Below are 25,504 nucleotides of genomic sequence, written 5' to 3'. Positions count from 1 at the left end.
CGGCGCAGTCGGGGCAGTAGCGGTCCCAGGAACGCGGGTTGGACGTTGCCGCCCGGTCGGGGGAAGCTCAAGGCTGGAACGGGAGTGTGCACCGTCCCGGAACGAACTAGGGGCGTGCCCGGCACAGGTACGGGAGCGGTAGGATGGTTCCGTTTCGCTGTCGGACTGGGGGGTCAGGGAGTGAACGGGGTTGATGGAGGCTGGGCTGGGGCCACGGCTTGAAATCCCGATGAAGCAATGGAGTTAGAGAGTTTCACGTCCGTTTGGGGCTCAGAGAGGTAAACACTGAAGAGAAACCAGAGTTTGTTTCCGTGCCCCAGGGAGCGCGGAGTGGGCGTCTCAGACTACCCCAGGCGAGTTTGGAAACTCGACCTGGGTCGAGTTCTGGTCTCGGACGGTGCGGGGCGCCGCAGGTCACCTCCTCGTGTGTCTGGTGTGGTCTCGCCTTCGATCTAAGACCCCCTGCCCGTTCCTACACCCGGATTGCAGGCAGGGCTGCCCTATTAGGGTTTAACGGGCCGCCCGGCGCGAATCTCTGGGCCGGGGGTGTCATGGGGGCGTTGGTCTCACTCACTGTCCTGCAGTTTGGTAATTTGCAACCGGGCCTCCCCGATGAGTTCTGCGAAGACTGTGTTGGATGCTGAGGTTTGTGAAGTGGAGCAGAGAAAAAAGGCAACCCTGGGAAGCTGGGCTGGTTGTCAGCACGTGGAGCTTTTAGGTCACAGTAGCATGGTTAGGTCGCGTTGAGCTGCTGGGACGGCTTTATAAGCAGCCATGGAGGGGCTGGTTGGTTTACGGAAGCACCGACTTGACAGCGGCAAAGAGCGGGGTTGGAATGGAAGGAGAGATGGACGTTTTGAGTTGCTGGTGGAGAACCGTCCAGAGAATTTGGTGACTTTCACTACCAGAGAAATGTGAAAGGGAAAGTGCAAACTTTCTACTGTGGCAGGGGGGAGGAGCCGGCTGAATTTGAAGCGATGAAGGTGGAGGCAGGGAGGGGGGAGAGTAGGTTGCCTCACGCACGCACGCACTGTAGGATTTTGTATCTTAAGAAACTATTACATTTGAAAGAAGGCCTGGAGCGTCTGTATCTGGTCGTTTTTAAAGTGAAGGTTTCCAGCAACAGGGGATTCTTTGTGTTCAGGAATCCAGTCCCAGCTTTTCCCGTTGGCGTGTTTGACGATGGAATCGATAGAGCTGATTTGAAAGCTCTCTTTAACGTTGCAGTTTTGTAATAGACCCATCTGAGAAAGTTCCCCAGACTCCTCATGCAAAAGGAGAGTTTGATCAGAACCACTTTGTTCAAGGTGAAGATTAAACAGCAAAGAACTACCGCAATGTATTGTGTTAAGTATCTGGCTTGGCTTAACGCTCGTAATTCATTCAACAACCAGTTTTACACATAGATTTCTGGACTCATCTTTGAAGGTTCCAAAGCCCATACTTTGAACCTTTGTGGAACCCTGGCAATTTGCTTCCTCCACGGTTTCCTTTTGTGCAGAGATTATGAGTAGAAATTGACAAGAGTATTCAAGCTAGTGTAGTCTGTGAGGAGCTTAAAAAGAACAGTTAACATCAGTGTTTCTCTGTAGGGTGATTTTTTTTTTCCGTCTCCCAGGAGACATTGGCATTGTGACGTTTTGGGTTGTCGCGTTTATGCGGAAGGCTCAGTGATGCCACAGGACAGCTCCTCACACCAGAGAACGGTCCAGTCCAGTGGGTCTAGTGCGGCAGCTGGGAAACCCTGCTTATGGTTACTTCAGGAGTAGGAAAGAGATTCACCGGCACTTTCAGAGGCTTTTTTTCTTTTTAAATGACTGCTTGGCTGGAGAGGTGTGTGCAGCTTGTAAACCACTGATTCGCAGGAGGTGGGAGCAGAATCACAGATGCTTACACGTGGCTTGAAGTCACTTCTATAATAGCGGTGCTAGCGGTAATTCACCTCGCAGGTCTCCTGCATCTGGCTTTGCTGTGTTTTAAATCGGGGTTTAAACTGCTTTCTGTTGCCTCTTTTCCCCTAGGCTGTATAGTTCACTGCTGTCACTTCGCCGTCAGTAGTTTCAGTTATTCTGAGTGGCGAGTGGCACTAGGTCCAAGTTAGGCTCAGAACAAGCTTGTCCCATAGGTAACTGGAGCTAGAGCAGTGTTTGTTTTTGTTCTGTCTGGTACAGATCATTTACAAATAATACAGGGTAATATTTTACTGATGATTCTTAAAAGTAAGTTCTCAACTGGCAAAGTATTTTTTTCTGTTTGAAAATAGACGGAATGTATAGATGTGGTTTCTTGGTGCTTTTTTCCCTGTTAAGTACACAGTGACTGGGTTCCTACTATGATGTAGGCATATTTCTTGTAAATTGTGCGTGGACTCTTAAAAAAAAACATAGGTTTTCAAACCCTAGCAAATACACTTTGCTGCAAATAGTAGTTGCTGCTGCCACAACTTTTTAATTTAGCCTTTGCCCTCCCCCACACCCAGCTGCTCATTTTTTAAATTAGTGAATGAATTTTTGTTGTTTCAGGATCACAACTGTAGAATGTGTTTGTCTTAGGATAAAGAGCTCTCACAATGTGCTTTGTATGTGTATGTATATATCTTAGAGTTTAGCTCATTTTGAGAGTAAACAGGATTTTTATTTAATTGTGTATTGACTTTTTTTTTTCCAGGGATCATTGAAAAATCCTTAGTGGTATTGACATGTCTCAAGTGACATAAATTAGCCAATGACTCGGAATGACGGATTCTCCGAAGATTGGAAATGGTTTGCCAATGATTGGACCAGGGGCTGATATAGGGATATCTTCACTCCACATGGTGGGGTATTTGGGAAAAGTTAGTGAACTTATTTTTTGCCTCAGTGCAAAGTTGTTTTTTTTTTCCACTCTTCTATTTTTGAGATTAAATTTAGTTTTCATTTTATGGATTAGATTCTAAGAAAATTTGCCTTCCACGGAAATCTTACAAAATGGCGAAAGATTGTTATTATAATGTGTTTACCTCTCTTTTAATGATAAGTGACAATAGAAATAAAATATATACTTGATAGATTACTATTTGAAAATATGGAACATAATTTTTCCCTGGCAATTGATGTTACCTTAATCTTCGAAATGAAATCGATGTGATTCTTAATACCTGAAATTTAAAACTAGCATGTTCGTTTTGGAATACTAGCTATATTTAAAGCATGATGTGCAGTCATTTTACTTACCATATTTAAATATCTTGCCAGGACATTTCTAGCTGAAAATTGTTGATTTTTCTCTGGTTGCCTTTCAGTTTAACTTCTTACAGGAATATCTATATTTTAATTTGTTTTCTTTCTCTTTTAGAATTATAATCCATCAAGCATTTCATCAGATGGTTATTGTCCTGCTTGTAAAGAGAAGGGAAAGTTAAAAGCCTTGAAGATTTACCGAATTAGTTTTCAAGAGTCTATCTTTTTGTGTGAAGATTTGCAGGTAAAGTATTAATCGTGCAGAGAGTGTAAGGTTTTGCTTTTTGCCTTTTGTTTGTCTTCATTGTTTACATTTTACTCATTGATTCTAGAGCTGGCCTTGAGGCACAGTGGACTGCCTGTGGTGTTGGTCATCCCATATCGGAGTGCTGGTTTGCATCCCAGCTGCTCCTCTTCCAGTGCAGCTTCCTGCTGATGTGCTTTGGAAGGCAAGAGGGGATGGCTCAAGTGCTTGGGCCTCTCTGCCCATGTGAGAGACCCTGCTAGAGTTCCTGGCTCCTGACGCCCTTCTGGCCCAGACTGAGATGTTGTGGCAATTTGGGGAGTGTCACCCTGCTTTATCAAAAATAATCAATCCTTTAAAGAAATTTCTGTTTTCTACTTATGGACATGTCTGGTATTGGTGTTTTTCAAATTATACCTGATAAAAATATCTATTATCGCTGTCCTGCATGGAGATAACACACGTGGACTACTGACTGCTGGTCAATAGCCGAAGTTTATTATTGGCATCAGAATTTATAGACAGACTTTATAGACTGAGGGTCATAGGGTGTCGCTGTCCCGCAGCGATGGACTTGGTGCACGGAGCCGATAACAACACGGGTGGACCCTGACTGATGGTCAAAGCCGAAGTTTATTAGGGGCATCAGACTGTATACACTGAGAGTCCGTACTGTTTCCCTCTCTTGATTGGAATTCCTTTTGTTTTGTATATCCCACCAGGTGTTCTCATTTACATGCTGTTTATACCAAAGGTAGCCATTTGGTTGTTGTCATGCAAATACTGTCCAATGAACTGTAAACGCTGACCTTCCAGGCTCACAGTGTCTTCCTACAGTAGGGGATAAGGGAGGAGGTATTGAGCTTATCAACAAAACTCATCAACTGTTTCTATACTTTTTTTTTTAAGATTTATTTATTTGTTGGAAAGTCAGATATACAGAGAGGAGGAGAGACAGAGAGGAAGATCTTCCGCTTGATGATTCACTCCCCAAGTGAGTGCAACGGGCGATACTATGCCAATCCAAAGCCAGGAGCCAGGAACTTCTTCCGCATCTCCCATGTGGGTGCAGGGTCCCAAGGCTTTGGGCCAAACTCTACTGTTTCCCCAGGCCGCAATTAGGGAGCTGGATGGGAAGTGGAGCTGCCGGGATTAGAACCGGTGCCCATATAGGCTCCCAGCGCATTCAAGGCGAGGACTTTAGCTGCTAGGCCATGCCGCTGGGCCCTATACTTTGTTTGGAACTCCTTTTGTTTTATATATTCCACCAGTGTTCTCATACACATGGTATCCATTTAGGTATATGCATGGCCCCCACTCAGTGTTCTCATACAAATGATAGCCAATCGGTTATACGAAAAATATCCATTCATTTGTTCTAATGCAAAGGCTATCCAATCAGTCATACAAATGGCATCCATTCAGTTGTTCCCATACAAATATTATCCAGTCAGTTGTAATCCTGTGCTCCCTGACCTTCTAGGGTCACAGTGTCCTTCTATAATCTAATACCAACTGTGTTTTATTTTTCAAACTGATCATTTTGGGCCAACTGTGCCAGATCATCTGGGAGTTAGAAATAATTTATTTAAGAAAATTTTTTAGGTTTAATTTTTTGAAAAGCAAAGAGTGAGAGGCTTGGCGGTGGGGGAAGAGAGAAATGGATCCATCCTCCATCCACCAGTTCACTCTGAATGGATGTAACAGCTAGGATTGGCTCAGGCCTATGCCAGGAACCCAAATCTAGCCTGAACTAACACACGGATGGCACGGGTTCGAGCATTTGGGCTGTTTTCCACTGTCTTCCCAGTTAAAAGTGGAGCAGCCAGGAGTCATACTAGTACTCCAATATGGGATATCAGAATTGCATGTGTACAGTACTGACACTCCTGAGAAGTTTTTGAAAGCGTCTTAAAAACTTGAACATTTGGTGAGTTAATAGGCTGCTAGAGGTGTTGGGGAGAGGTTTATCCAGCAGGCATGGAAGCATCATGTCACTGACCCTAGTCTTCTCTTGTATATCTTGTCATTTCTGTCTTTCGTAACTAGTAGGAAAGTCCAAGATGTAACATTATTGGATCCTTCCAAGACAACCTGTGTGTAGCACTTGAAATTCAATAGATCTGTGGGAGGCTAATTTTCAAGTTGGTAATTTTGTATCGATCATGAATAAAATTATAAATAAGTGTATGACTCGGTGAAAAGATTCCCCTTCCTTGCTTTACAGTATGCTGTAGACTAAGCCAGTAACAGATGTTTGCTTGAATTCTGTGAGCCATCCTGGCAAGTTAATACATGTAGAACCCAAGAAGGCATCATCAGAAGGCCAGTTTGCAGCTAGTTGGTTGAAGTATAAGTGGCTGATACTTGTTATTGGCTTCTGAAGTATGTGTTCTGGGGTCTAACACTGGTCCAGGTTGATAGCATCAGAAATGAATTGAATTAGCCTTCCAGTTGGTGTGCACTGGAGTGCTACTTGTGTGTGGAGAATTACCCGTCCGCTGTCATTCAGAGTTGATCACGAAAGCAAATCACTTCAAAACTTAGTTGTATAACTAATATCGCAGCTTCACTTATTATTTCTCAAGATGTTATGGGTTGACTTGGCAATGTGTTGTTTTCTACCACTTTGGCTGGAACATCTGAAATGTCTGCGTGAAGGGGAGATGGTGTAGGCTGGCTGGGTTTTCCACTCAGGCAGTCAGCCAGAGTCTCAGTTCTTTCCCATGAGGGTCATTCATAAATCTAATTTGCCTCCTCATGTTGTGATGGTTGGTACTAAGGAAGGCTCCCAAAGGAGGGCTCCAAGAGGACAAAGCCAGAGCCCCAGTGCTTGCTAAAGTCTCCTCAGAGCTAGTCGTGTGTGCTAGAGGGCTGACTGCAGGCACGAATTACTCAGGAGAAACGGCTCTGTGTTCCCTGGCGGCCACCAAGGTAGTGGTTCACCGGTTCACCGTGGTTATATAAAAGCAGGCATATTTTAAGTGACGGCACATATTGTGATACTTTTCAATCTTAGGGGTAAATTCATTCTTTCTAGTGATTTATATTTTTTTATATTTGGCTGAAATTATATTAATATGCAGTGGGATTTGAGGAGATCATTAAAGGTCAGCCAGTTTGACATAAAGCAGTAAGGAAACAAGTGACAGTGACAGTATGATCAGGTAGAATAATACTCAGTGTTACAATTTAAGAAGTATAGGAATTACTTGATGAGTTTAAATTTTTTTTTTAAAGTGAAGAATTTCTTAAAATTGTACAGTGTGTTTGTTCCCAAAGCATAACACTCATCATATAATGTTTTTTATATTTTTTATTTTAAAATTTATTTCAGATTTCTGAGTATTTTCCTGTTTGTGCTAGATCACAATTCTGATTGTTTAGATTTTCTAAGAGTAATTATTCTTGAGAGGGCAAAGTTTTTAATAGCTTTATTTAGTTTCTTCAGATCTCAGTTAATATGTCTTCTCATGCCAAATTGGTGCTAAAATTGTGATGACAGAAATTGTAAACTTGAGCTTCTTTGGATTTTTCCCTTTTTTTAATCATTTTACTTTTTCTTTCTAGTGCATCTATCCTTTAGGCTCCAGATCACTTAATAATTTAATTTCCCCGGATTCAGAAGGTTGTCACACTCCAAATAAGGTTCACAAAAGAAAGCTCTTGGAGACCAGCTGTACCGATTCACCTGTTCTAGCAGATTCCAAAAAGACTAGACATCATATTGTTGATGATGGACAGACATTGGACAGCAGACCTAACAGAGAACTGTGTGATGAAGCCTCACCACAGTGTTCTGGGGACAGTACTCGTCAGCATCCAGTTGGGACAGCTCATTCCTTGGCGCAGAATGAGATTCTGCAAGCTGGGAGTGTTGGCATGGCTGTTGAAGAGCCTGCCACAGTTGATGTCTCTGCAAGTGGGCAAACTTCCCCTCAGAATGAAGGCGGCACATCTCCACTGGAAATGCCATTAGAAAGCGAGGGTGTATCATTTGGCCGGACTTTGTATGTCCAGTGGAAAAATGCTCATGCTCTCTGCTGGTTGGACTGTATCCTTTCAGCCTTGGTGCACTTGGAAGGATTAAAGAATGCTGTGACTGAACTATGTCCTAAGGAGGATTCTGTTTTCTGGCATTTGTTTACAAAATATAATCAAGCAAATAAGCTTCTGTATGACACTCAGTTGGATGGACTTAAAGGTTGGTACCACAATGTGTTATTTCTGTTTAACTTTTAAAGATGTTGAGTTTCTCTCAGTATCTAGAAAAGATGGTAGCGGTCAGGGATTGCGTCATGCAGCTTGAGATAATACCAGATTTATTATGAATATCCACAACACACTCTCCACTAGAAAGGGGAAAGACTGGGATTGGGTCTTAGTGTCTGAGTGTCAGCTGTTCATGTATTACCTTGTTAATCTGAGAAAAACCCAAGGTCAAAGAAGGACGCTCCATCTAAGAATAAAGTGTGGGGCCACAGTTATGGCAAGCGGGTAAAGCTGCCACTGCCTCCATCTGGGACTCCAGCATCCCATTAGGCCAGTGGTTCGAGTCCCGGCTGCTTCACTTCTGGTCTGGCTCCCTGCTAATAATGGCCTAGAAAAAGCAGTGGAAAATAGCCCGACTGTTTGGAAAACCTGGGGAAGAACTCCTGGCTTTTGTTTGGCCTAGCCCCTGTCTTATGGCCATCTAGGAATTGAGCCAGAGGATGGAAGATGTGTCTCTGTCCAACCCTCTATAACTTTCAGAAAATCAAACCTTTAGAAAGAACAAAAGAATAAAGGGCTTAATTCAAGTAACTGAGATACAGGATCCCCGATTGATAGAAACAGTTGATTTGGTCAAAAGCTACAAGATGTTTTCTGCCAAGGTTACAAATAGGGCACAGGTTTCGGGGGGGGGGGCGGAGATGGGCAGGGTCTTGATTCACAACATTATGTGTGCTTTTGGAGCCAGCCCCTCAGGTGTTCTCAGATAGACTTGTGACAGCTCTTGACGTGATCATAGTTAGTTGTCTAGGTGAACTGTCAGGTGGTCCCTGTCCTGAAGGAGAGGGGGAATGCAAGCGGAGGTGATTTATTGTCACTGTGGTTTATTGTCACACAGTTGGATGGCAAGGTAATAGGGTCAGTGAGTATATCAAAGTAAAGTCTTAAGTTTAAAACTTAAGCACTTTGAAACTCAGCACTTTGAAATGTGCTGAGAGTGCAGCACAGTGGGTTAAGCTGCCATCTGGGATGTTGGCATCTCAGAGCACCAGTTTGAATCCCATTTGCTCCATTTCCCATCCAGTTTACTGTTAATGTGCTAGGAAAGCAGAAGATGGCCCAAGGATTTCAGCCCCTGACACTTGGATAGGAGATCTGGGTAGAATTCCAGGCTCCTGGCTTAGATCTGACCACTGTGGCTATTTAACGAAGTGAAGATCTCTCCCCTGCCCTCTTTGTCATTTTGCCTTATAAATAATAGAATAAATCTTTTTTAAAAATCGGCTGAAAAGTTAAAGTGAATAAATATTGCCCATATTCCCACACTCTCCAAAATTTCCTTACAATGAGGGATATATCTTTTTGTTTTATTTTCCATAAAATACATTGCTCATGAACCCACATGCCAGCCCAAGAATCTGCTTGTTACTGCAGTCCCATCCTCTGCCTTCACTTAAAGGCGATCACTGTTGTGGAATGTATCACTCCTGCTTTTTTTTAACTTGTGTCCAGCAAAACTATATTGCCTAATTTACTTGGTCTTGAGCTTTATTAGACGATATAATAACTTTTCATTTTTAAAAAATTCTTGAACTTCTTGGGGAGGAGCAAGTTTGTTTTGGCTCACAGCTCTGAGATTGACAAGGCAGTGTTGTACAGCCCATGAAGCTGACAGCTGGTGGAGGGTCACTGGATGAGCCAGAAGGCACAGAGGCACAGGGAGCCCGGTGTCCCCAGAGCCATTGTGGCAGCCTTATCTACTCTAGTTGCTTCCCAAAGACCAAGCCTTCACCCTAAACTGTCAATCACTAGCATTACTTTGTTAATTGCTAACGCTAGGTCTGGGAACCAGAGCCTATTTAATCAATAAAAAATGGTGTTCAGAATGTCATCTGAGACCCTTTTTTTTTCCTCTTTCCCCCCTCCCCCCCTTTGGTTTGAAAGCTTCCATTGTCTAATTCACTCCCAATGCCCACATCAGCTGGGCCTGGGTTTGGCTGAAGGACAGGATCCTACGGAATTCAACTTGTGTCTCCCCTTTGGGTGGCAGGAACTCAGATACTTGAGCCATCTCCTGCAGCCTCCCAGGGGGCACATGAGGAAGCTAGAATCTTAGCTGAACTGAAACCAGGCACTCTAACGTGGAGTGCCTTGGCTTAAGAAGCATCTTCACGGCAGTACGAAAAACTCATGTTCTCTTTACGCATAGCTGGATCTGTGAAGTAGATTGTAGTTGAGGGTCATTGACTTCCGTTGCATTGTAATATTTCCATTTTGTGAATCTATTAATGTATTTATCTGTTAATAGATGGATTCTTTTTTGCTGGTATACATACTGCTGTGATTATTCTTGAGCAAATCTAATGGGACATGTGCAAGTTTCCTTGATAAATACAAGGAATAAGGAACAGATGTTCCCAGTTGTAGGCTCTGAGTTCAGATTTATGGGACAATGGCAGTGGGTTTTTGAAGTGGTTGTACCAGTCAGTATTCCCATTGGCACTGTGTAGGATACCTTCACATAGCCCCTCTGTGTTATTTTTGTACTTTGAGATTTTTGCTTTTTGAGTAGAATGAAATAGTCTGTGATCCTGATCTTCCTTTCTTAGATTTTGAAGTGGCTGCTCAACACTTCATGTGAATTTTGACAATCCGTATTCCCTGTCCCATGAAACGCCTGCTTGTGTCTTGTCCCTGTTTGCTCTGTGAGTCATTCTGTGCTTACTGATTTATATGTGGAGTTTTGTGTGTCCTTGTTGCTGAATCTTCTGTGAATTTGTGACTTGTGTTCTTGCCTTTCTTTCTGGAGTTAGTAATTCCTGTAGATCTTTAGAAGAGTTTTTTTCTTTTGCCAGGGTCAGAAGATCATTCTCATATGCATGTATGTATTCCAGAACCATAAAGTTTTCCTTCTCATGTTGAAATTGGAATTTTTGATTGAGCTGGAATGATATTGTTAAAGGTGCGAGATAGATTCAGTAATTTTCATATTTGCATAAGCCATTTTTCTGCTGCTGTTCTTTTGGCCAGTTTCTGCTGTGCCACCTGGTTCTTATGTTAGTGTTGTGTATGTGTGTGTGGCTGACTCCTAACTCTGAGTTGTGTTCTCTTGGTGGCTGTGTAGTCCCTGTGTCCATCTTACTTTAATTATCACAGCTTTATAAATCTTCCTGTCTGGTAGGAAAGAATCCTCACTTTATTAAATTTTTTAAATATTTTGGTTTTTTTTCTCAACTTAAATTTTCATATATTTGTTTCTGACAGAATTGACATCAAACTGAGCTTTCTTCTGCCATTGTAGCCATTTTCTTCATCAATATTAAAAAGCCCCTGTATTGGGTGTGTTATCTTTTACATGGATACTGTATGCTGCTTGCACACAATTGACCATTGGTTCGCTATTATATGAACATTCTCACACCTTTTGAATTTGTTGCTGATTAAAGCCTAGAAGGACATTTAAATATGATGCTTAAGAGTACTACCAATTGGGCCCAGCGTGGTGGCGCAGTGGTTAAGGTCCTCGCCTTGTACCCCCGGGATCCCATATGGGCACCAATTCTAATCCCAGCAGTCCCACTTCCCATCCAGCTCCCTGCCTGTGGCCCAGGAAAGCAGTCGAGGACGGCCCAAAGCTTTGGGACCCTGCACCCGCATGGGAGACCCGGAAGAGGCTCCTGGCTTCAGATCGGCACGGCATCCACCGTTGCACTCACTTGGGGAGTGAATCATCGGACGGAAGATCTTCCTCTGTCTCTCCTCTCTGTATATCTGCCTTTCCAATAAAAAAATAATAAAAATAAATCTTTAAAAAAAAAAAAAAGAAAAAAGAAAAAAAAATAAATCTTTTAAAAAAAAATGTATTACCAATTGGCTTTGTAGGCAAATTGAATTAACATTTAGTTTTTTTACTTATATTATGTAGAATACTTAATACCTTTAACTGTAAATATTTTAAAAGATTTTGTTAGAGAAAGTATTTTGAATTTTGATACTAAATTTTGTGTCTTTCATGATATTTTGCAACTTATATTTTAGTTTCTTACCAGCATTTTTGCATTCATTGTATCTTATAAATGTGTTTTCTAGAAATAATTACAGTTCTCATAAAGGAATTGCAGTACTGTTTGAGGGTTGATCAAGAGCAACCATTTAGGGCCCAGCATGATAGCGTAGTAGTTCAGGTTCTCACCTTGCAAGCGCCGGGATCCCATTTGGATGCTGGTTCTAATCCCGGCAGCTCCACTTCCCATCCAGCTCCCTGCTTGTGGCCTGGGAAAGCAATCGAGGATGGCCCATAGCCTTGGAACCGTGCACCCACATGGGAGACCTGGAAGAGCTCCTGGCTCCTGGCTTTGGATCAGCGCAGTACCAGCCATTGCAGCCACTTGGGGAGTGAATCATCGGATGGAAGATCTTTCTCTCTGTCTCTCTCCTCTCTATATATCTGCCTTTCAAATAAAAATAAATAAAATCTTTAAAAAAAGAAAGAGCAACAATTCAGTATTACTGAAATTTGTTCTGTTTTTATCCTAATATTAACCTTTTACAGAATAATTGTAGCTTTTGTAATTTGGCTAATTGTATTTGAGGTATATTACTTTACAGTGTTTTTATATTTATTTTATTGAACAGTAGATTTGCAGAGAATGGGAAATAGAGAAATCTTTTGTCCTCTAGTTCATTCCCCAAGTGGCCGCAACAGCTGGAGCTGAACCAATCCAAAGCTAGGAGCCAGGGCTTCTTTTAGGTGTCCCATGCAGGTGCCTGGTCCTAAGGCTTTGAGCCATCCTCTGCTGCTTTTCCAGGCCACAAGCAGAGAGCTAGATTGAAAGTGGAGAAGATAGGACGTGAGCCGGTGCTCATATGGGATCCCAGTGCTTGCAAGATGAGGATTTAGCCACCAAGCCATCACACTGGGTCTCCCGTTTTTTATTTTGCTGTGGTTAAGTAGCAAGAACTGTGTGGTTGCTTTCTCTACCTGGGAATCTAGATGTGTTCAATAGGGAAACACTCAGGGTGTTGTCACAGATATCTGTGTAATTTGAAAGGCAGAGAAGCTGATTTTCTATCTGCTGCTTCATTCCCCAAGTTCCTTAAAAGCCATGCCTGGATTAGATTGAAACTAGGGGCCTGGAACTCAGGCATGGTCTCCCAGCTGTGTGGCCAGGACCCAGGTACTTGAGCCAACGCCTACTGCCTCCCAGGAATGCATTAGAGAGCTGGAGTGTAAGCAGGTGGGACGCCTAAATCCAGGCACTTGATAGAAGAGGATGTGGAAGGGCATCCTAAGTGGTAACTTAACCACTATGTGAAAACACCAACTCATTCAATTATGAATGAATCATTTGTGAGAGATTTAGTGAAATGCTCTCTCTATATCTGTTTGAGTAAATGGAGTCAAATGCATATGGAGGCTTTCCTACAAAATTATTGGCTTATCCTTAGTAATTTATTGTTACAGTAGTTCCATTTTGAGTACTTCTGCCCTAATGAAAGAATCAGAAACATGTGCATATATGTGCTCACAGGTGTTTATTGCTGTATTATTTGTAATAAAAAGAACATATCTGGCAAACAGAATAATTGGGGATATGTGTCAGTCACAGTAATACCTAGCTACCAAAGTCTTTAATGAAGGAAAATCTTAATTGTATAAACACCATGATGTTGCTGAAAGCCCTTCCACTACCCCTCAAAAGGACATGGGAGGAACACACTATTAATTTGGGAAATGAAACATTACCAGACTTATAAATATCAGTAAAAAATGTACAGAGTTGAATATGGGATGAGATGTGGTTTCTAGCATGCTTGGTAATTGCCCAGAGTTGACCTCGAGGGTGACCATTTAGCTGCCTTTCGGAGTGAGCCGGTGGTTTAGCAGTTCACACGCCGCTTGTGGGGATGGTTTTGTGGTGCAACAGGGTTAGCCATGCAGACATTCCAGATCAGAGTGCTGGTTCAGGTCCTGGCTGCTTTGTTTCCCCATCCAGCTTCCTGCTAATGTTCGTGGGAAAGCAACTGATGATAGCTCAGGTATTTTAGTCCTCGCCGCCCAGATGGGAAACTGAGGTTTCATCCAGGCTCATCATTGTAGTCTGGTTCCGCTGTCTATCATTGCCAACATATGGAAGATCTAATAATTTCTCTGTTCTTTTCTTCTTCCCTCTCCATGTCTCTCTTTTTAGTAAAAATGAAGGGAAAAAAGTGCCTAGATTTAAGTCCCATCTCTGGCTCCTGACTTGAGCTTCCTGCTAATATACATCTTGGAAAACAGCGTGTGGTGGCTTGGGGATGTAGGTTTTCTGCCACCCACATGGGAAGCCCAGACTGTTACAGCTCCTGAGTTACAGGAGCTGGGCTGGTGTGGGAATGTGTATACTCACTCATTCTTGCTTGCTCTCTCTCTATTCAGTTAAAAAGAAACAGAACTTTTCTGTGTTAGATTTAAATGATATATCGGATGGCTATCTCCAGGTTGAACATCCATAGTCTGAGAATTGTAATTCTAAGCTCTCCATAATTGAAAACGTTTTGAGTGCTACATGATACCATAAGTGGAAATTTACTAGTACTAGAAATATTGTGTAAAATTACATTCAGGGTATGTTAGACTTGTGTTTACACTTTAGACTTGGGTTCTACCTAATGACATCTCATTTTGTATGTACAAATATTTAAAAGAAAATTTTTTAAATTTTTACTGGGAAGTCAGATTTATGGAGAGAAGCAGAGAGGAGATCTTCCGTCCACTGGTTCACTCCCCAAGCAGTCGCAGTGGCTGGAGCTGTGCCAGTCCAAAACCAGGAGCCTCTTCTGGGTCTCCCATGCAGATGCAGGGTCCCAAGGTTTTGAGCCATCCTTGACTGCTTTTCCCCGACCACAAGCGGGGAGCTGGATGGGAAGTGGGGCTGCCTGGATTAGAAGTGGTACCCATATGGGATCCTGGCATGTGCAAGGCGAGGACTTTAGCTGCTAGGCCCAGGCCCTGTATTTACAAATGTTTTAACATTTGAGAAAAATAAAACCTGAAATCAAACATTAATGGTTCCCAACATTTTGGGTAATGAATGTTCAACCTGTATTGTAGGCCTGTAGTTATCTGGATGAGAACAACCTTCACTCAGACTTGCCTGGGCTGTGTGAGCCAGTGATGTTGCACTGGTGATAGTTATTACAGAGATCTATGATAGAGGAGGATTAAGGAAATGTTGTGTTGTTTTTTGGCTACATTTGCAGAAGTTATTAACTGAGATGACTTTTTGTTTGCGTCATTATTTTTCCATGGAGAGACACATTGACAAGAAACTGATGATGATCTGTATATTTTAGGTGGAGATTATAAAAAGCTTCCTTCTGAAAGACTTGCACAGATTGAGACCTGTCTGAATGAAGTCAGAAATCAAATATTTAGTAGACTGCAGCCTCTGCTTAAATGCACATTAGGTAAGTGATGGTGTAAATGACAGGTATGCATCTTAATATACTGCTTTGTTACTTGGGATGGTCACATTGTAGGGGCAGAGGATCTGAGTCGGTTGGCCTAGGACTCTGGCTGGTTAAGTCACTGCTGGGTGGAGCTCATCCACATCCACACGCAGCCGGTGTCTGTTGGGAGGAGATGCGTTTCTTAGAACCCAGACAGTACTTAGGGTCTCACCAATGAGTGCTTCTTTAATACTCTGCGTTAAGAAGCACTTAGGGAATTTTAAAATAAATAGCAATGCTAGAGGCTTATAGCAGGTTAAGTCAGAGTCTCAAATGAGACTGCGGTAATCGGTGATTTGGGGAAACTCCCACATGTGTTCTGTGTGTGGGTGCAGTTGGTCATCTTGATCTAAACCAACCATAGACATGCCACTTCTCCTACCAGTGGTATTGGAAGTACACTGATGACCTTTTGGGATGCTTTCTCACCCTTATTTTTTTCTTCTTTAAGTGAGTTCTAGCCTGTGAAAAGTGCTGGGAATTAGTCTCCATCTAGGTTTTCTAAACTTTTTTTTTCAGCGTTAGAAAAAGGTGACTTGTTTTTGATAATACCTTTTTGTCTTATTTCTCTTCTGTCTTCATATTTATGATTAATACTAATGCTACATGATAGTAGCATGTTGAATTTGATGAGATATTAATGCCTTCCAGTTCTGCTCTCACCTAGTGACATTTATCAGGCTCAAATACTGTGCTTGGAGTTGGAAGCAGGGTCTGTGTTGTTAGCCAGCTCTTAATGCACTTCTTTATCTTTAGTTTGTTTTTCATCCACTCCTGCATATGTAAGCTACTGTGTTATACAGTAATAATAAGCTTATTTTCATATGCTAGATTTCTGGCATTGCCTCCTCTAGGTCAAAGGACTGTTTCAATTTCAGTTTATCATCGGGTAGGATCTGTGATGCAGTGAGAATTATTGATTCTTTCAATTTATTTTTTACCTAAAAATTGTTTTAGAAATTTTGTTTGTGCTGATATTTACATAAGGTTGGGAAGGTTTGAGGAGTGGGGGAAAGTGAATGAGGCAATCATTTCCAATTTTTTTCTTCCTCTGTCTGGGGGAAGAAGGAAGAGAAGGGAAGAGGAATGCTCCCAGCAGCCTAGCCTAGGGCCTGGGGAGGTGGGACGGCCACTCAGTGTCATCCTAGGGTCACCGATGTGAAACATGCTCCAACAGCCTGAGTTTCAGTAGTTCTGAGGTGCTGTTGATTTCTTTGCTCCAAGGCCGAGAAATCCTTCCAAGGTCCATTGGCTGACGCAGTCCACCCTAGAGTTTCCACTCGCCCACATACCTGCTGTCAAAGCTTGACCAGGAGAGCTGTCCACTTTGTTGTGCCCTCCATGGTACTAGATGTTCTCTGCAGGCCTCAATCATCTGTCATGTCCGTGTGCATCTTGACATGCAGATTGTTTCTTTTTATGAAAGGTTGATTTTTATTTTATTTGAAAGTCAGTTAGTGGGAGAGACACACATAGGGGTCTTTGATCCTCTGGCATACTCTACAAATGGCTGCATTAGACAGGGCTTAGCCAGGCTGAAGCCAGGAGCTTCTTCTGGGTCTCCCGCGTGGATGTACCTGCCCAAACCCTTGGGCCATCCTCTGCTGCTTTCCAGGCACGTTACAGGAAGCTGAATGGGTGGCGGAGCAGCAGGGTTCAAGCTAATTCTCTGTGCAGTGCTGGTGTTGCAGGTGGTGGCTTAATTTGCTATGCCACGTGCCAGATCCCAAAGACACCTAAAGGCACCAAAATTTTCTGTCATATTTCTAGAATGAGAACAGGTTCATTGAGTGCAGTTAGCTGAGGATGAATTAGTGATTTCTCTCCTAATCTGAATCGTGCTCTTATGCATGGTAGTTATATTTGGAATAAGATTGCGTCTGTTGCTGCACTTCTGCCTTGGGACTGGTGTTCTATGTAGTGCATGAGGTATTCTTAAGTTATGATCAGTATAATTGAAACTTGTGCAAATGATACAACTCTTTGAATACAGTAGGATTCCTCTCTGGTTTGTACTCCTTCAGCAGTGATAGGTATGATATGGAACCCAAGACTAATGAAATCTTCAGAGAACACTTTAAAATCTTAGCATCTGTGCATTGTTATTTTAGATATTAACATTTGTTTGAAAATACTAACAAAAAAGTAGTCTCTGAACAGACCCTGAATGTTGACTGAGCTTTTCAAATCATGTTATTTATCATCTTGATTGTCATTGTAGGGACCGGTGTTGTGGTGCGATAGGTTAGGCTCCTGCTTTTGGCATCCGCATCCCAGATTGGAGTGCCCCTGCTAGGTCCAGGCTGCCCCACTTCCAGTCCAGCTTCCTGCTAATGCCCCTTGTGGCAGGGGATGATGGCCCAGACCTGGGGAAGTGAGCCAGCAGGTGGTAGATCTAACTATGTCTCCTTCTCTGTTTCTGGGTGACTCTGCCTTTTTAAACAAGTCAGTAAATCTTACAAACTACACACTATTGTCTTTGCTTGCCCACCCTGCAATTTTAAGAAACACGTTACAAATACAACTCCTCTGAAGCTCCTTTTGTGCTCAGCTGTAATTCCTCCTTACCTCCACAAAGGTAACTGTTGTCTTCAATTTGATATTTATTTTTTTTTCCCCAAAGTGTATGTTTTTTCAAAAGGGGGGATAAAGCAAGACCCAGTATTACTATGGTTTTTTCTTACATATATAAAGACTTATAAATATATATATATTTAAAGACTTTAGTGTAAAAGGCAGAGTTGTGAAACTTTGGGAGTGAATGTGAGCAATAGTCTAACTTAATGTTAAACTAGTTATTTTACTTGCCTTAAGAAAGGTGAAGAAAAAATTGGTAAATATTATATTCAAGTTTAAAGCCTGTGGGCTAAGATAGAATATTCAGAATATGTTAGAAAGAGCTTACAAATAAAACCTGCTGGAAAAGTGGCTTGAAGATATTAATGAATAATTGACAAGAAAACCACAAAGCTAGTTGAAGAGTCACCAAAGCTTTGCATTCTGTCAATGGTATTTTAAGAAAATGCACGAACTAGATTGGGAGAAGCAAAAACATATTTACTTAGGAAGAAAGCTACAAAGGTTGAAATTAGTTTATGTTCTGTAGCAAGATGCCTTATGCTTAGTGTCCATAAAATTTGTAATCAAGGGAAAAGCTGTCCAATGTAGGAGCTATATAAATAACCTAAAGTGACTTATAACTATGTGACCCAATTAGCAATGTGGTTTTTTATATTTATTCATTGAGAATTTTATTTCCTACCTAAAGAATTTGTTGTACAAATTGTAGATGGTTTGTTTTTTCAATATTTAGTTGCAATAGAGTAAGCGTTTAAAGATGATGACTAATTACAAACTCATGCTATGCTGCGTGCCTTCTATGCATATGGTGTTGCACATTTTCATTTCTAGGAGATGGGTTCTGTTTCTGTTTATACAAAATATTTTGTATGGTTTTTATGTTTTTGTACAAAAATAGCCATGGGTCTGTATTTATAAAGGTGACTGGCTGTTATAACTACAGATATTTACAGTGAATACTTAGGCAGTCATACCTCCTGTCTGCTTTGTTTGGGCCATACTCTGGGAGTGATAGTTCAAGACTGATGAGAAAACCTGGACCATGAAAGTAAATCTGCTGTCCTGAAAGGTGGGGGGAGGATGGCAGGCAGAATGGAAGGATGGACTTTGAGGGCCAGCCCAGGAAGGCTGCAGCTCAGCCACGCTGAGGACAGAAAAGAGAGGAGACCAACAGGAGAAGGAATGGGAGACTATCCATCTTCTCATTTACCCCGCTTGCTGATCTCAAAGCTGCAAGCCAGCATTTCACATTTTTGCTTCAATGACAACAAAGAAAATTCAGATCTTTAGGCTTATAGTTTGTGGTAGTTTAATTGTTGTTACAGGAAGAGAATAGCTGGAAAGGTTGAGTGGCTGATGAAGAGGCCGGCAAGTGAGGCCGGTCCTGTAACCCAGTGTGCCATGACTTTGCCACGTGTAAAAGGAGAGAATTGGAATAGAAATTGTTGTAAAGACTTGTTGCAATTCTGATACTGTCTTAGCGTTTTCGCTGGTTATATTTTGTTAGTGTCTGTAGTCAACTGGTGTTATGCAACTTTCATTTTAATAAATGCTAGAGCTTTTATTGTTCTGACAATTTTTCTACCCCCTGAGGAAAGCTAGAGAGATCTGAGAAGATGGTATGGGTCTCTTGTACTTTTTATTCTAGAAGGTTTTCATCAATGTACATCAAGAAAAAAATGAACTGGTCTAGGTGATGATCAAATCATGCTGGGCATTTTTGCAGGGATTTCATATATGCGCCCCACCCAGTTACGATGGCTTCATTCTGTGGTACTCTGTGGTGAAAAGACAACAGCTCAGTATTTGTTTGCTTTTTATACTTGCTATTTATGATCAATGATTTTTCTGTCTTTATTGAAGGTGACATGGAAAGCCCTGTATTTGCATTTCCCCTGCTCTTAAAACTAGAGCCTGACATTGAAAAGCTCTTCACATATTCTTTTTCCTGGGACTTTACATGTGCCCAGTGTGGACACCAGTATCAAAACAGGTGAGTGATTTTAAAGTGGATTACTCTGTTGAAAATGTCTCTCAGGAGTGGAGCTCGCTTCTACCTGTGGCACTGCTCTCCCTTGACCAGGTTTCCCATCATATACTGAAGTCTCTCCAGCACTAAGGTTGAAAGGGACAAGTTTGAGCGTCGGCAGTTGCACTTTGCTTGCTGCTAGAAACTCAGAGGATCAGAAACCATGGTTAAGTACATTGCTAGTGGGAATTTTCTTGAGTGCTTCCACGGGAGGTAGAGACAAATGGGAGTAGCACCTCTCTACCCTCTATTCCCCTTCACACTCTGCTCTCAGAACCCCTTGAAACTGTTTTGTTGACTCCTCTGTTAAAGCGCAGAGTCTTTTATTTTTTTTTTTTTAAGATTTTTATTTTTATTGCAAAGTCGGATATACAGAGAGGAAGATCTTCTGTCCAATGGTTCACTCCCCAAGTGGCCACAATGGGTGGAGCTGAGCCAGTCCGAAGCCAGGAGCCAGGAACTTCCTACAGGTCTCCCACACATGGATGCAGGGTCCCAAAGCTTTGGGCTATCCTCAACTGCTTTCCCAGGCCACAAGCAGGGAGCTGGATGGGAAGTGGAGCTGCCGGGATTAGAACTGGCCCATATGGGATGCTGGCACATTCAATGCAAGGACCCTAGCCACTAAGCCACCACACTGGGCCCCGTAGCAGAGTCTTTATTTATTTATTTCTAAAGATTTATATTTATTTTTATATGAGAAGCAGATTTACAGAGAGAAGAAAAAAATGAAAGATCTTCCAGGTGTTGGTTAACTCCCCAAATGACCACAGTGGCTGAAACTGAGCCAGTCCAAAGCCAGGAGCTTCTTCTGGAGCTCCCATGCTGTCTGCTATTTGGGGAAGTGATACATGAACACAGAATGGAGGGCCGGAAACTCCGTCATTACATTGACTCTTTGGCTGCTATATGTTGTCTTTGATCACGAGGTAGTAAATGCGTTGTAGAGGTGCATGGGAAAAGCTCTGAGAGCTCAATGGGGAGACATTACTAGCAGGGGATTTGACATGCAGTTATGATGCCTCTTGGGATGCCCAAGTTTCATATCCTAGGGCCGTGGTTTGAGTCCCTGTTCTCCTAATCCATCTTCCTGCTAAGTGATGTGTGCCTCGAGAGGCGGTGGTCATAGTGCAGGCACCTGCTGATGGATCATTTTTGTCTGTTTCTGATTTCTCTTTTAAAAATTAATTTTTTTAAAGGGAAATCACAGATACTTTGTTTTTTAAAGTCATGCTTTGTTTTAAACTTTTTTTTAATTCACTTCCACTGGAAAGGCAGATTTATTTAGAGAAGGAGAGACATAGAGAAAGATCCTCTGTCCACTGGCTCACTCGCCAAGAGGCTACCACGGCCGGAGCTGAGCTGATCTGGAGCCAGGAGCCTTTCCCAGATCTCTCACATGGTTGCAGGGTCCCAAGGCTTTAGAACATCCTCCAGTACTCTCCCAGGACACTAGCAGGGAGCCTGATGGGAAGCAGGGCCGACAGGGCATGAATTGGTTCCCATATGGGATCCTGACAACCACAAAGTGAGGATCCAGCCACCAGGTCATTGTGTCAGGCCTTGTCTTAAAAGTTTTAGAAGAAAAGCTAAAATGAAATTACATTAAATGAATCAATGTGTCATAACTTCAAACACTTCCACTTAGTATAAAGGAGTACCTACCTGACCTGCAATTTTTAAAAATTTAAAAAATGGCTTTATTAATACTTTTGCTATTTTTAGTGCCAGTGTAAGGAGTTTTTGATGAGGAACTATCTTCTGGCAGCAGTCAGTAGCACAGTCTTAGGAGGCAGACTCCCTGAATTCTGCTTTGTGTGTACACTGGGCGTCTCCATTTCCACATCTGCAAATGGGGCTAAGAATAGCACTTGCCATGTGGGGTTGTTGGTGCCTAGTCCCATGCCTGCCTTGCATATAACAAGGGCTCAGAAATGGTAATAGTTATTTGAGTTAAACTCTCATCAATAAACTAAAAAACAGGAGACTTTACCTAGATGTTATCTTTGAGAACTAAGAATTTTGCAGAATTACAGTTAATGCATTTGTTGGTACTTTTAATTACTTTGTTTTACCTTCCCTATGTATCAGCCTCTTTAGAGATTTATACCTCCTCATTTGAAAAAGACAAAATGACAGAGAAATACAAATCTTCTGTCTGCTGGTTTGGTTTTCAAATGTGCGCAACAGCTGGGGCTAAACCCAGGAGCCAGGATTTCCATCGCAGTGTCCCGCATGGGGCAGGAACCAAGTACTGAGCCATCTTCTACCTTTGTAGGCACGTTTACAAGAAGCTGGTTGTGAAGCGGAGCAGCCAGGACTCAAGTAGGTACTCTGAAATGAGATGGAGGCGACGCCAGCAGTTGCAGTGTTTATTTCTTCACAGCTTTTTGATCATATATCAGTGTTTAGAAATTAAACTTTGCACTGATAATGTAAGTGCTCATATCATTGAAAATATTTTTATAGTAAAGGATGCCTTTGAACTTTCGTGTACATTTTTAGAAATCACCTTTCATTTGCTGCCAAGTAGTCTCACTAAAGTTCAAACTTGGAACTTGTATAACCTATGAAACAAAGTTCTGTCCTAGCTGGTATGATTTCTCTTATGATTAAGAAAGTTAAAGTGGGGCCTAGCGGCGAAAGTCCTCGCCTTGAACGCGCTAGGGTCCCATATGGGCGCCAGTTCTAATCCCAGCAGCTCCACTTACAATCCAGCTCCCTGCTTGTGGCCTGGGAAAGCAGTCGAGGAGAGTCCAAAGCCTTGGGACCCTGCACCCATGTGTGGGAGACCTGTAGGAAGTTCCTGGCTCCTGGCTTTGGATCGGTATAGCATTGGCCATTGCAGTCACTTGGGGAGTGAATCATCGGACGGAAGATCTTCCTCTCTGTCACTCCTCCTCTCTGTATAGCTGACTTTCAATAAATAAATAAATCTTAAAAAAAAAAAAGAAAGAAAAAAAAAGTTAAAGTAGAACTGGCATTGTGATATAGTAAAGCCACCACCTGCATCCCTTACGGACACTGTTTGAGAAACTGGGAAAGCAGTGGAAAATGGCCAGGTCCTTGGGCACCTGCACCCATGTGGGAGACTTGGAAGAAGCACCTGGCTTCCGGCTTTGGGCCAGCTCAGCTCCAGCAGTTGTGGCTGTTTGGGGAGTGAGCTACCAGTTACAAGATTTCACTCTTCTTCTCCCTCAATCTGACTTTCAAATGAACTAAATTGTTTCAAAGTTAAATTGTCTGATTCTATATTTGAAAATACTTTTGGGGCCCAGTGCAATGGCTCAATCTGGCTAATCCTCCCCTTGCAAGCTCTGGGATCCCATATGGGTGCTGGTTCATGTCCCGGCTGCTCCACTTGCGTTTCCAACAAAAAATATTGAAAAAATAGAAAGGGCCTGGCATGATAGCCTAATGATAGCAAGCTAAAGTCCTTGCCTTTCATGTTTTGGGATCCCATATGGGCAATGTTTTGTGTCCCGGCGGCTCCACTTTCCTTCCACCTCCCAGCTTGTGGCCTAGGAAAGCAGTCAAGGACAGCCCCAATTCTTGGATGTTGCACCCATGTGGGAAATCCTGAAGAAGCTTCTAGCTTCAGATCAGCTCATCTCCAGCCATTGTGGCCACTTGAGAAGTGAATCAGCGGATGGAATATCTTTCTCTGTCCTTTTCTCTGTGGATCTAACCTTCCAATTGGAAAAAAAAAAAAAAAAAGAAAACACTTTTGGTTGTGCCAGTAATGTTAACTCCATTGAATTGTTTTAGTAGCGGTTAAGTCATATATCAGTCTGGCAACATTAAGACAGTGGGTCTCAGGTAAGAGCTCCTGTTCCCCAGCCAGAGGACATTTGGCAATAATTCCAGATGCATCAGTTATAACTGGGACTGGCCCCTGAGAAGCAGTGGCCAGTGGGAAGGCAAAAGTCTCACAATGATGCCTCCTGCCACAGAGGATTGCCTGGTACTGGGGAAAACTGTTGAAAACTTTGTCACTTTCCTGCTTCATCTCTGAGACTGGGCCGTGGGAGGCATCTTCAGAGAACTTCGTTACTAAGGCCAGTGGTGATAGGTGATCTGAGGAAATACGGAAATAGGAATATGCAAATGAAGGAAATATCTTATTAATTTTAGAAGCTGGCCTAAGTTATATGACTGAAATGAACAGGAATTAATTTAATTGTTGTCATATTTTCTCATAGGTGTGTGAAGAATCTGGTCACTTTTACAAATGTCATCCCTGAATGGCACCCACTGAATGCTGCTCATTTTGGTCCCTGTAACAATTGCAACAATAAATCGCAAATAAGGAAAATGGTGTTAGAAAAGTAAGTTGACAATTCCTTGCAATTTTAGACAAAGTGAAGGTGGTTTGTATATTTTTGAATGTATGCTGTTGGAAAAGTGACTGTAATCTACCTTTGAGAAGTTTGAGTTAACACACTCTTCGGATCACCAGGTGCTCCTGTTAATGTCATCCCCGTGCGGTGACAAGCCACAGCACTGTTCACTGAGAGGCTGTCAGGCTCCTTTCTCCTACGATCCTTCTGCCCCCGACCCCCCGACCACTCCCTTTTAGGGGTATTAAGCTTTCATTTTTCTCTCCTCTGCCAAGTGCCTGAAGTCACTAGGAATCTGAGAGTTCTTTAATTTCAAGAACTAAGATGATTCCAAGATGAACCATTAGCTCATCTTTCTGCATTTCCATCTTTTCCCAGATCAGCCTGCTAAATCATCATCTTATAAGCCTCATGCTATTCTAAAAGCAAATGTGTTTTGACTGTGTTTTGCCAGCCTTGTTGTTCCTCTTCAGTAGAATAGGTGGTTAGAATTCTCTTTTCTAGCATCACCAAAAGCCCCATCTCTTCTCTCGGGTCAGCATATCTTAGGCAGTCACTCACACATAGACACATCATCTTTAACCCTGGTTTTCAGTGTCACTTACCTGTAGCTCCACATTAAGGAAATGTTTTGAGGTATGATTTGGTATAATAAAGAGCCAGTGACATTAACCTATGATCCCTTGAATGTGCCAGAAAACCCTCAGCATCTCTCCTAAAGGGTTGTTTTCATTGAAGTAATAGATACTCTGTTCATTTAATAATGCCACAGGTTTAAAAGGAAAAGAGACAGTCCTCACCCTTACCCAAGCTTTCTGCTTCAGACATTCACATTAAGATAGTACAGTCAATGCTTTATATCTGAATTCTACCAACTCTGCATTGAAAATACGCTTTTTAAAATTGTATCTGCATTAACATGTAATGACTTTCCTTAAGCATTATAGAAAACTATTTCACATTGCATTAAGTATTATAAGTAATCTAGAGATTATTTAAAATATATGGGAGGATGTGCATGGATTTGCTAATACTGCACCATTTTGTATTAGAGATTGGAAATCTACAGAAGTGAGAATATATAAAGGCCCTGGTACCAATCCAACCTCTCTAACCATACCAAGGGACCACTATATTGTTGCATTTCCAAATTATTTGTTGGCTCTGCTGTTATGTAGACTATTCTCCACACCATAGTGGAAGTCTGGGCTTTTCACACCAAACCTTGGCCCCATCTTTGTCTTTCTGGTGTGGTAACACATTTGATTAGCTTAGTACTTGCAAGGTACTTGAATTATGTATTATGGTACTATGTACTAAGTGGAATTATGTACTAAGGTACTATGGAAACAAGTGAACTTCAGGAAATTTCATAGAAAGTGTGTGTTTT

The 25,504-nt window shown here is 42.1% G+C and overlaps 1 protein-coding gene across 4 annotated transcripts in view; it reads left to right on the top strand.

Annotated features, from left to right (window-relative positions):
* Positions 1-25,504, top strand: part of USPL1 (ubiquitin specific peptidase like 1) — a 37,475-nt gene continuing 11,971 nt past the window's right edge. Inside the window, exons 1-6 of one of the 4 annotated variants that reach the window (XM_040979830.1) lie at positions 1-127; positions 3,334-3,462; positions 7,033-7,666; positions 15,010-15,123; positions 19,609-19,738; positions 23,977-24,102. In XM_040979830.1, coding sequence (XP_040835764.1) covers positions 7,345-7,666; positions 15,010-15,123; positions 19,609-19,738; positions 23,977-24,102 — 692 coding nt within the window. In that variant the 5' untranslated portion in view covers positions 1-127; positions 3,334-3,462; positions 7,033-7,344. Of the gene's footprint in view, positions 128-1,798; positions 2,834-3,333; positions 3,463-7,032; positions 7,667-15,009; positions 15,124-19,608; positions 19,739-23,976; positions 24,103-25,504 lie in introns of those variants that run through there. The other 3 variants (XM_040979828.1, XM_040979829.1, XM_040979831.1) reach the window with 3 other exon arrangements.

Source organism: Ochotona curzoniae, unplaced genomic scaffold (genome assembly GCF_017591425.1).
Source record: "Ochotona curzoniae isolate NIBS_2020 unplaced genomic scaffold, NIBS_Ocur_1.0 contig_3332, whole genome shotgun sequence".
NCBI classification, from domain to species: Eukaryota; Metazoa; Chordata; class Mammalia; order Lagomorpha; family Ochotonidae; genus Ochotona; species Ochotona curzoniae.
The sequence above is the reverse complement of the archived record's forward strand: the minus strand, read 5'-3'. Positions and strand labels throughout refer to the sequence as shown.